Source organism: Python bivittatus, unplaced genomic scaffold, assembly GCF_059951505.1.
Source record: "Python bivittatus isolate LINGU-HERP-01145 unplaced genomic scaffold, Pbiv_v1 ctg000480_np1212, whole genome shotgun sequence".
Classification (NCBI taxonomy): domain Eukaryota; kingdom Metazoa; phylum Chordata; class Lepidosauria; order Squamata; family Pythonidae; genus Python; species Python bivittatus.
This window is the reverse complement of record NW_028277075.1, coordinates 13,040,013-13,052,772: the sequence shown is the minus strand read 5'-3', so window position 1 is coordinate 13,052,772 and position 12,760 is coordinate 13,040,013. Positions and strand designations below refer to the sequence as shown.

Here is a 12,760-nt window from a genome sequence, read left to right as displayed (position 1 = left end):
GAGGGCAAGGGCAATAGACATTATCCCAAAGTCCAGCTATGGGAGGGGATATTATGGGTAGGCATTTGTCTCCCCAAATACAGATTAAGACCTCTAATAGTTAGCACATTTTATTATAATTTGAATATTAATTATATTCAATATATGAATACTAAGTCTTCAGTATTTTAAAGTACAGCACTAGCTAAACAAAGTTCAGGAATCACACAGCTCTGCCAGCCTGGCCAACCTTTTTTAACCTGGTATGTCTCAGATGTGTTGGAATTTTGAAAGTTGTGGTTCCAAAACATTTGGAAAAGAGAAAGCTGAGAAAAGCTGTTTTATCATGCCTTTTACTAGTTTTACTAACTGCCTGTTTATAATGAGCAAGGATTAAAACATTGTAACTGCTTCTTTGCATCCTCTTGAGAAATGAACAATAAAATAGGACTCTTATTTTTCCAGAGACACACTGAAAATATTTTTTTTTATCCATAAACTGCTCAATAAGAAGATTCTTGTTTCTCAAAAACCCCTCTAGGCCTAGAATACACAGTGATACATCTGCTAGCAAAAACACACTGAAAGCACAAAATGCAAGATATTATCTCACTTTTTATTTATTTACAGGATTGATTTGGCAACCAAAAGCGTAATGCTGTTGTTTTAGGTCTTTCTTTAAATATAGCATTAATAGCCAGCTTTATGGGAACTACTGGCGATGATATAGTTATACAGTACTTAACCATTTGCATCTCTCTCTTCTTTTGTATCTGCAATTTCTGATTGCCAGTGAACTGAAACACACACACACACACACGCAAGAGAAACTTCACAGACACACAGACACAGACACAGACACATAGACACAGACATCCAAAAGGGCATATTAAAGAGGCTGTACTCATAAATTATCTCACATTAGTTCTGTGATATGAAAAACAGTTAAATATAGGGGACCTGGTATTATCTTTAAAACAAAGTGGTTATTTAATGCAGACATGGTCCATCACTGGTAAGAAATCAGGCATGACAGTGGTCTAACTCTGAATTTTCATCTGTGGGTAAGAAACTAGGCATGACCACAATCTACCCTGATTGTGATTTAATGCCTCATGCCACCAACAAATCATTAACATCTGTTAATAACCCACCCACTCACTCTGTTGAAATGTTTTGATATATCTCATGTGCACCATGGATGTCTCCAGCTTCATCCCATTTAAACTTTCCCAGTTGCTCGATTAAATATCCCTTTTTAAAACGTACACATTAAAAAAAAAAAAAGAACCCCTGTTCCTTTGTACTCATGCTGTGGCTTTTCTTCTCTAGCTCCAACATCTGCTTCCTCCCAAAACCCTTGCTTTTCTTGTAAACATAATCCATTGTACTTTCTACTATTTCTTCTCATTCCAAATATATTTTTATGATTTTGTAGTATGCAAGGTATTTTTAAAACCACAGTTGTCATAGGTATGCTACAAAACCCATTTCTATTACTTTTGTTAGCTTAGAAATTTGCTTGGAAGAAAGAGATATCTGGAAGTGCGAAACAGGAGGAAAAACATTAAAAAGCACATTCTTTTTTTGGATAGGATGAGATGCTCGTGTAACAAAGTCTGAACGGTTAGGGAGGAAGAAGCATATTTTGGTGGCAAAGGAATAGATTATCTTGAGCTCTATAATTGATTTTACATCTGTATTTTTAGGTAGAATCATAAGCTAGAGTTTAATAGTTTTTGCATTAGTAGGTTAGGCTGATGGAATTCTTGTTCTGTGTAACAGATATTCTAGAAAAATTCTTGTCCTGTGTAACAAATATCTAAACTTGTGGGGCTGTACCAAATGAAATGTTGAGGAGTACTAATAACAGTAATAATAATAATAACAGTAGCAGAAAAAGGAATTTCTACAAAGCTTATTCATGGAGGCATACCTCCACAACTTTTAAGAAAACTGTCCCAATAACTTTGCAAAGAGGTCTGCGATGAAGAGGTAGGCAGATGTGAACAGGCACTGACAGGTAGGAAAATAAGAATAGACAACTTTTGGCAGACACCAGTAGACCAAGACTAAGCATTTGCACCAGCAAAGATCAACTTGGAACTCGCACGAGCAAAAACTAATTATTGCAATATCTTTTATCTACTCCCTAAACATACTGCTCAGTCTTCTTATCTGATTAAATATAATGACACAGACAATGGTATTTTATTCAGAAGGGACAAGAAAGAGGCTACTGGTCCTCACACCTCCTTGGCAATTTCATATCCTTGTCTGGAGGTACTTTGAATTTTTCTAACCCCAAAGCTATTCAATAAGTACTTCTTCAAAATAGACTACTACTGGGAGATTTAAGGCTAGATTTCTGAATGGAAAAGTAGGTAATTTCCACAGGCTCCCAATCCAGAGAGCGCCTGTTTCCCATGACCATAACTTTTAATGTAGAATAAACTTAAATGTAAGGGGAGGGGAGGGGAATAATATACCTGGAAGCTCCCCCCTATCCCCTTCATATGATGGTTATCTGCAGGTGGATTTATTTGCCCACAAAACGTATAACTGAAAATATAGTCTGGTGCCATATTATGAAAGAATGTATTTTATTAAAATATTTTTAAGAAGCAACTTTCCATAATGAAACCTGCAACTATCCTGTCTGGCATGAGAATAGTGTTAATCAGTTGCAGCTTTTTCCAGTGCAAGCAAACGTATTCCATATTTCAAGCAACTTTCTTTTCTGCCTTAGCCACAGAGAAATGGTACATGAACAAGCAGCTTATGCTATGCCAGTATGCGTTTTTTTCAGTAAGGAGGCAATACTGAAAGTGTAGAGCAGCGAAGAAATCTTTTATGCCCTTAATGGATTACTGAGAGTGCCCCATTTGCTACCAGAAATATGTTGGTTTAGATGAAAGATTTCTGGAATGAAAAATCTTAACTTTGTGGCATAGGATATATATGCATTGTATCTCTTCAGTTTGACCAGTTAGGGTGGATCATGACATACCACCATGATCAAGAAATAAAAAGTCCTGGTGTGCCTTTGAAGATGCAAGTCACAAAGATTCTAAGGACAGGGGGAAAATCAAAAGGAGTCTGCTAGCATCTTTTCTGACTAACAGATTTTATTAAAAGAAAAGAAAACAAATGTATATTTGTTAGTCAGAAAAGGCGCTAGCAGACTCCTGATTTTTTACCACCATAGACTAACACAGCTCTCCTCCTACAATGTCAGAAACAGGAAGCAAGATTAACAAATACACAGAACCGCTCTCACACACTGGATTTGTCTACTGGCCCCATGTATTTCCTCCAGTGTATGTAAGTTTTCAGTAATAATCTTGTGGCAAAAAGATGGTAAACCTGTTCTAGGTCCCTGACAACTGCAACTATATATGCAGTTGAAACACACCCACAAATATTTTGCTAATACTGTCTTGAGTCATTTATCTTTTGATTCATCTGAATAGACAGTTCTTCTCCCATCAGTGACACTTGCCTTGGAACAATGATATAGTATTCCACCTGTTCAATATTTGAAATATTCAAATACTTCAGTAAAATATTTCTGCAGGAGATCTAGTAGGATTGTCTAAGTAAACACTGGTCACAATCAGCACCCTGACTTAGATTTGGTTCTTAATGGAAGGGTCTCCTTCCATCATGGGTGTGATTAAAATTCCTTTCTGTTCAGTTCCTTTCATTATAAACAATCAGGAATGGGTAACTTTCTGGTACCGTGCTTTGTATTGGAATGTTATTATGTTTTTAGATTTTGCACTGTATAAGTTTATTTATGTAAATAAGTTATGTAAGCTGCTCAGAGCTGATTTTAACTGGAATGGCATAAATGAATAAAGTACGTAAATAAATAAAAATAAAATGTCATATCTGTAGATGATTAATTTACTGTAAATTTTCTTCAGTTTGAAGTAGACATGAATTTGAAATAGGCTGTCAAGTTGGAATTAACTAGTCAATGTATCTATTTAAATTTCTAATAGATTCAAAGTTGAAGTAAAACAAAGATCAAATAATAGATCCCTGAAGTAAATCTGCATCCAAATTTCTGTAATCCTGACAAATTCCTCTTGTTGAAGTTGGAACCAAAAGTTCTGTAAAAATGCATGCATGTTATTTAGGATGAACCCCTATACACATTTATTGTGTTGCTGAACTGAATGTTCTCGGTAGACACAACAAAATTGCATTGTCAAGCACCATATTTCAATTATTAAAAATAACGGATTATCTTTAGAATCTCACGAGGGATTTAGTAAAGACCAGTATCAGTTTTTAAAGATGTTTTCAGATTAGTCATAGGATTTACCAATTATCCTCTTTACAAAGAATATTCAATTCAAGATACAAAACTGGACAAAATTGTGAAGCTAGACATAGAAACATAGGACCCTCTGATAGTAAGCATGATCTTCAAACTGAATATTTCAGAATAGATTTCAGCAGTGCTTACCTAAATAGAAAAATGGAAAAATAAATTAATAAAATAAAAGGAAAAGACACTTAAAAACAACAGCTGGAAAGAGATCAGAAACATATGTAGGAAACAAAGCTGCTGTAATAAATCCAAACCATCAGAAATTAGGACACAAACATTAATTGGAAAAGAATAGCTAATAGAGAAATGTGAAATTAATTTTTCACTAGAAATGGCCCTTGCCATGGGATACACTTAGTCATGCCTGCATTTCATACAATCAAAGAAATGTTTGACTTAAAGTGTTGTTTTAACTAATAGGCAATAGCAAGCTGTATAATCTAATGTGAGACATCAACATTCTCCCTAAATTCAGGAATGTTTGCTTACGTCTCATGTGATGTGGTTGAAGTATGTTGAGATGGATACTGTACCTCCTGGCTGAAATTACTTGATGATTACGTCTTTGCGCTCCCCCTAACTTTTAATCCTTATGACATCTTTCAGCTCAAAACATTTTTCATCTTATACTGTATATGAGTCAAGCTACTCAGAGAACAAAATCACATGACATTCTTCCTGGATTACATTTATTTCTCATTTCTAATTCAGTTTGGAGGATTGAATGTGTCAAGGCTGTCCTAGATTTAAAAAGAAAAGCCCATGTCCCTAATGCATATAAAGATGCAGGCTGGCCTGGTGGGAACCAGCAGTACCCATTAAGTAGGGAAATCAAAAGTACCACAGTTCAAGGCCACCAAGCACCGTGCCAAGTAGCCATTAATTCAAAACAGCAGGAGAATGAAGTCTAAAGTTTTAAACTTTAGAACATTGTAAAGTTCCTGACATCTCTGCACCACACTGGGAAATCAATTGTTGGGGATGGCTTCATTCTTGGCTGTAAAAATTATTCTAATCTAGCTGAGTTCTGCTGTGAGTTTTCTGCCAAGTCAAGGCAAGAGGGGAAATGTCTGGAGATCAATGATTTACTGCCAAGCCCAGGTGTGATGCCTGACATTTGCCTTCCACCTGATCACTGGTCTGTCTAGCTCAGTTTTGTTTACATTGTCTTCATTGACCTGCAGCTGCTCTCCAAGAATCTTTCTCCATCATTCTTCAAGATGGAGACTGAACTTGGAACCATTTGGGTATAAAGCATGTACTTTCCACTAAACTATGGCCCAAATATTAGCATATCTGATCGAAGATTTGGAAATCTTGGATCTTGTCTTCCTGATACTCCACTTCTATATGTGCAGGTTGCCTGTACGTGCGCGCACACACATATGCTTCCACAGAGACATGTGCTATGTACAGACCATAATATTTTAAAATTAACTGAATACCCCAGGATCATCTAGAATTGATATGACAGCTACTGCAGCTGCCAACGGGAATTTGTGGTGGAGCTGGGGAGGTTTTCTGATTGCCACTGTATCCTACGTTAGCAGGGCATAATTCCAGGAATACTCCAGAACTACAAATTTATTAAAATATAATATCTCTAAATAAGGATTTGCAGAATGGTATTACATTTCTTGATATGATCCATTGTTTTTCTTCATTAATCTACATGTTCAAATCTATGCATGTACAAATCTGTTTTGAAATGCATATTTTTATCCATTTCTAAATAAAATGCCTTCAAAGCATACACTCCTAAATGTATTTTCTGGTAAAGTACAATCTTCTAAACACACTTTGTCCTCAGTATAGATCTGTGAATGTATCACAATATTTTGAGAAATCATAAAGATAGCTAACTCTGCACCAATCTACACATTCTTCTGAGAAATAGAGAATCAGCTCAGCTCACAAGTACTGTTGTCAAATACATGCTGAAATTTGCTTCCTTCAAATTTGTTGACAGCATGCTGTTTATGTCAGCATTCCCATCTTTTCAACAAACCTTGGACCTCTTTTCTCTGTAAGCAGATTTTTTTAATTACAATGGACCCTGCCTTTGCCCAACAAACAGGTCAAACTAAATGTCAGTGATGCAATTTTCAGATGCTTTGCCCAAAATAAAACAGAAATAAAATGGGAATTCTATGTGACAAATAGAAATTCCTAGTTGTGGATAAGAGGTTTATTGGAAAGTTACTGATTTTTCTTTAGTTATTGATTGCATATGTCAATCCCCACAAATGCTGCATTTGTTTGGTTTAAGATAAAGCTCACAGAAATTTCTTGACCTTTTTTTTCTTCAGGAAACTTCATGACAGTTAACCTCAACTACACAAATATTTTTAGACACAGTCACAATGAAGTGAAAGAGGAATATCAAATATAAATCTGTGTAAATATTTACACATATAATATTAATTTCTTTCCTGGTATGTTTCTCTTTAGTTAATTCTGTTAGTTCCTTCAGATGAATTTTATGAGGTATGATGGGTGATTTCTTTGATGGATTAGTGCTAATAACACAAAAATAGGTATTTTATGCAGATGCTATTAGCTCAGGACCAAAGTTTGTCAGGTATTAAGCAAAAATTAGGAATCAACTTGATATCACATGCATGTCTTCATGTGTTTGCTTCATTCACACAAACAGTGTAAGACAATTACCTATTTTTGGCACTAAAAGAAGTGTGGGTGAATGGAGCTTATTTATCCAATTCCTCTGTGAATTGTGGTGACTTGCTTCCTTCAAGCAGCTAGGTGTTCTCTCACCACTTCCTTGCCTGTTTCGACCTGCTTCCTCTTCTGTCCCCTCCCCCATACACAGTGCACCTTCTGACAGATTGGACCATTTTTCCTTTTGCAAAAAGACAGATGCAAAATAGGAATTAAGCCATGGAGTCTTCTTCCCGTTGGCCATCACCATCTTGCCATCTTCTCCAACCAGCAGTCCAACTGTTTCCTTGATTGCTCTGCATACTCTCAAAGGAGACTTTTTGTTATTTTTCTGTGTTCATTGCAAGCCTCAGCTCATTCTGAGCCTTAGCCTTCCTGACCCCATCCGTACAGATTCAGAATATTTCCTGATATTCTGCTTTTGTTATATGCCCCCTTTTCCATTTTAAAGCATTTTTATTGCATAAGCTTTGACACATTATTTAAACAGAAATCACACAAGAATAAAGATACAAAAGCAAAGTAGAAGATAAACAACTACTAATAAAACATAAGTTTAAAAAAAAATTAAAAAAAAACCTTTTGGTAACACATTCTCTCCTTCCTTTCCATTATTTCCCCAACCGCTAATCACTACCTAAATATTTGTACTGTACTTTGAACATTAAACATTGGAGGTCATTGCTAGTACCTGTTTAAGCCATTCCATCTATTCCATCTATTTTGACTGGTCTTTTAACTCTTTTCCTAAAAACTGTATTCCAAAGGTCTGAATTTGCTTTGCTCTTTAATGTGTCATAGGCTTCATTATGAAAATATATTGTCAATTTTGCCATTAATGTGCAGTACATTCAGTTTTGGTCTCCCAGTCTTGTATTGTTGGCAAAGTTTAAGTTTTCCAATGTTGTGCTGAATTTGTTCTTGCAGCTGTCAGCAGTATATCTTAGAAAATTATGATACTTTTCATTTACCCTTTTCCCATTTTTTAAATGTGCCCTGTTTTTGTTTACCAGTTTATCAGAGTTCTTCAGATAAACATACTAGTTTCATCAGTATTTTTTTTCTTTTTCTTTTTGGTATTGTTTGTGTTTGGGGTTTAATTATCTCCATTTCCATAATTTCCCAACCCTCCTGAACTGTTTTCCCTTCTAGATTTCTATTCTTGGAATCCTTCCTATTTTTTCCCTCAGCTTATTGAATTCAGCTATCCTGAAATCTAGAACACCAGTCTGAATACCTCTTGCTCTCCCTGCCTGCAGTGGAGTGAATTTTAGGATCACATGGTCACTCTTTCCAAAGGTTCCTACAACTTCTACTTCCTCAACCATTTCTTCCCTGTTAGTACATATTAAATTCAATATGTGATCCCCTTGCTCCCTTCTCCATCTTTTGTACAATGACTTTGTCTGCAAAGTACATCAAAAACATATTAGATTTCCTATTTGCTTCAGAGTTTGATTCCCAGTTGATGTTGGGGTAGTTGAAATCCCCCATTAGCCCAGTGGTGTGTTTCCTAGACACCATCTGATCTGCAAAGATTTCAACTATATTTTCTGGTCGGTAGAGTAGCCTATAGTACACACCCACAACAGTGTCATTATTGTTTCTTTTCCCCTTAATATTCACCCAGATACTTTTGGCAGGATTTTTGCTCTTCTTGTCACAAGTTTCCATACAGATATAGTCATTCTTTATGTATAATGACCTCCCCTCCTTCGCTGGGTCTGTTTCTTTTGAACAAATCGTTGTAGTACTATATTCCAGTCTTGGGTTCCATCCCACCAGGTTTCTGTAATACTAACAATGTCATATTTGTCTCACCACTACCATACTAGGACTCAAGTTCTATTCTTCCTTCTACAGAGGATTTGTTCCCCATACTTTGCACGTTACTGTACAAGCATCTGAGCCCTTTAGTACTGCTCTTCTTAGGTTTGCTTGTTGCATCTCCTGGTGCATCCCTGAGTACCCCTTCCTTCTTGCCACTTCCTTCCATTTCTGAAAGCTGTTCTTGCTTAGCCTACTTTTCATATCAGACATAGACTAGGGTAGGGTTGGAGCAGTATGAGTTAAGGTAAAGAAACAGGAAGATTTCCCTCCCTTCATCTATATAGCCCTTTTCAAGCTGTGAGAACAATAAGCAATAAATAGGCAGAAACACCTATAGAAATGCCACAAACTGACATCTTAAACCAATGCTTGGTTTATAAATAGGATAAACTTGTGAAAAAATAGACATGGCTGCTCCCATTGGGTCCAGCTTCTCTTGTAAGCAAAGACCTAAATCTCGTATGTTGTCCAATCTGTTTATGTCTGACCACTCTGTTTCTGGGTATGTTTAGTCTAGGGATGAAAAAATGGAAAGGACTTAGAGGCAGGGTTCACACATAATGCTCAACTAGGATGTGCATTGTTTACTTTTGGCTTAGCACAAAATCTGAACCAGGCTAATATGGTTCTTATTAAGTCCCTTTACTCAAATACCTCCCTGAAAATTAGATGCACCCCTTGGGGACACTTATCTAGAGCAGTCCCAACTTACAGAGGTGTAAGACAAGGTTGCATATTAGCTCCATTACTTTTCAATCTGTATCTAAATCCAATAATTCAAGCGCTTGCTGCTGCAGCCCATCATCCACCTATTCTGGCTGACCGTGCAATCCCAGCACTACTATATGCTGATGATGTAGTCATTATGTCTACTACACAAGTGGGAATGAGAAGAGCACTTAGGGCACTAGCTTTATTCTGCACAGATCAAGAACTTTCAATAAATTATCAGAAAACTAAAGTTTTAGTTTTTGCCCAATACTATCATAAAAGCCATAAATGGCAAATAAATGGGACCCCAATTGAACAGGTGCGCACCTATAAATACCTTGGAGTGCAATTCCATGCTTCTCTATTCTGGAATGCACATTTCCTTTACCGAGCAAGTGTGGCACAGCGCACTTCATCAGCAATTATAAGATTCTACCACTCAAAAGGAGCCCATTACATCCCTGCAGCATGCAAGGTATTTCAAGCTAAAGTAATACCTCAGCTCCTCTACGGTTCTCAGATTTGCTCCTTTGCAAAGCTCAATAAAATTGAAACTATTCAAAGTAAGTTTATGAGAGCCGTTTTGATGGTACGAAAAAGTGTTAAAAATGCCATCTTAAGGGTAGAATTAGGTATAGTTTCATTGGATGCCAGAGCATGTTTTTTTCTTCTTACCTTCTGCTGAAGTTATTACTATCTCCGATAGATTTAGCCCCGTTAGTATTTAGGGATCATTTTAAATCATCGTGGCAAAAACAAGCCTTAGATAGAATTCAATTGCTGGGCTTCTCTATGCAAACTCTGTGCTTATTAGGATTTGATAATGCTGGAACTGCCCTTAAACAACGTATCTGGGATATAGATTTACAAACAAATTTAAGTAAGGTGTTACACCTCAATATTTGTCAGTTTCTACCACAAGGGTTCATTCCAGCTTCTTATTTAACATCTATTACAATTCTGAAATTTCGCAAAGCTTTCACCCTAGCTAGAATGAACGCATTGCCCTCAGCAGTCCTTTTTGGACGCTTTAAGGCAGTGTTGTCTAAACTTGGCCACTTTAAGATGAGTGGACTTCAACTCCCAGAATTCCCCAGCCAGCCATGCTGGCTGGGGAATTCTGGGAGTTGAAGTCCACTCATCTTAAAGTGGCCAAGTTTGGACAACACTGCTTTAAGGGCATTCCTATGCACCTTCGATTATGCCCATGTGGAGATGGCTCAATAGAAACACTAAGCCATATCCTACTATATTGCTCCCTATATAAGGATTCTAGACAGATATATATATACCCGATATTGAAGAGATTTCCTGGCAGGGAGTGTGACTTCCATCTAATGCTACTCCTTTCGGACAAAGACCCGGAAATATCCTCCCAAGTTGCCCAGTTCTGTGCTACCATCTGTACAATACGCTCCACCATTATTTAGAGTTAAAATTCCACAACATAGTAGCCTATCTTGATATATTTTAGCACTGTTATTTTAATTACTAGATTAAATAATATTAATTGCTTTATAGATATATATAAATGTAAGATGGTTGTTATTGTATATTTTGATTGTATCTGGCCTTAGGGCTGTAATAAATGTGTGTGTGTGTGTGTGTGAACCAGGCTAATATGGTTTGTTCAACAAGCAATGTTAAAACAACTCACAGCTTGCTGCAAAGAGAGAACGTAGCAAACACCCAAAGATATAGTGGGCTAAATTTCTCCAGATTTCTAATTTCAAATATCCAGAGATGCAGAGTCAGTGGGGGATAGGAGTTAAAGGATTGGACTAGCACTAGGGAGGTCCAGGTCCAAGTCCACCTTCAGTCACAGAAGCTCCCTGTCCCTCAGTTCACCTACCACACACTTAAGTACTTTATATGTTGCCTTGAGCTTGGGAAGAAAGGCAGAATGTAAGTCTAACAAATAAATAAATAAATGAAAATCTTAACCCATTCTAACTTTTGTTTTGAAATGCAAAAGGCAGAAAAAGACAGCAGCTTTCCCAAAACTGACTCATTCAGGTGCAATGTTCTTACACTAACTGACTAGATATGATTTTTAGAAACAGAACCCGAAACATTTACCTGACAAGCATGCATTTTTCCTGATGATGATGATGATGATGATGATGATGATACAATGCTAGCCCTAAACATCTTAGTGTTCTTCCAAAGCAACTGAGCAGGTGGTACTTGCCGAGCTGTAAATGTGTGTTTGGAAGTCAGTGAACATGCCTGATGGTGGCTGCCATGAAACTATCCAACTGCCATGTGCAAAGGTTGAAAGGATACTTTTGGATGACTTTGTAGAATATGACTAGCTGTGTCAAGCCACATCTGCGATCAATATTATTTTATTTCTAAAGCAATACGACATTTCCAGCTTCAAGTAAAAACATTACTTCAGATGATAAATACATTTAGATAAATTCAGATGATAAAGATGAGGAACACACATTCATGTGTGTGTGTGCACACACACGCACACGCACACACACACACACAGACTTTCTATACTCCCCTCCTCCCTTTTTAACAAAAAGGATCTCAGGCTGTCACATGAAGAGTGCATTTTATAAAGAGATATTTAGCACCTCCAGATGACCTCCAAGCAGAAATGCATCATGCCATTTAAATTCTGCCTGTCAAATGCTATGAAAAAGAGTAAGTAAATATAAATGCCATTAAAGGGAGAAGTTATCTTAGTTGGACAAGTTTGAGCGTTTTGAGTTCTGACAGCTTCCAATTTGGATGCCTTCCAATGTCAATAAAACTTGTTCAAGCAGAACCTTACCTGGTTTTCACCACATCGAGGGGATGCATCAGGCAAATTTCTACAAGACCTGTAAGATGATAGAAAAGAGAAGCCTGGTAAATATATTTGATCTCTACAACTATTGAAGTATCAAATGTTCTAGTGCTAAGCATGTTTAGCATGGGAAACAAGGATAACACAAAAGCTTGTTCTCCTCAGATTCGCCAAGGGTCTTCTTTTGAGACAGTCAAGTTTTTGGGAAAAACTGAACCTTGGTTAAAAGCTGTATTGAGGTGTTAAACTTGAGCCAAGACATTACTGGCCCAAATTCAAGGTCTCTCATTAACTCACTCTGCAATTCTAGCAATACATTATTTCTCTGCGGCAGTGCCACATCTGCAGTTTTGGAATAGTATAATTCTAAGTGTTAGAACCTTGTGCTTCACAGGAAGGGGGCAAATGATGAAATG

The 12,760-nt window shown here is 36.9% G+C and overlaps 1 protein-coding gene across 2 annotated transcripts in view; it reads right to left on the bottom strand.

Annotated features, from left to right (window-relative positions):
- SLC25A21 (solute carrier family 25 member 21) overlaps window positions 1-12,760 on the bottom strand; it is a 272,319-nt gene that overhangs the window by 107,966 nt on the left and 151,593 nt on the right. For both annotated transcript variants that reach the window (XM_088145363.1, XM_088145362.1), the window contains exon 2: window positions 12,330-12,378. In XM_088145363.1, the coding sequence (XP_088001489.1) occupies window positions 12,330-12,378 (49 nt within the window). The remainder of the gene's footprint in view (window positions 1-12,329; window positions 12,379-12,760) is intronic.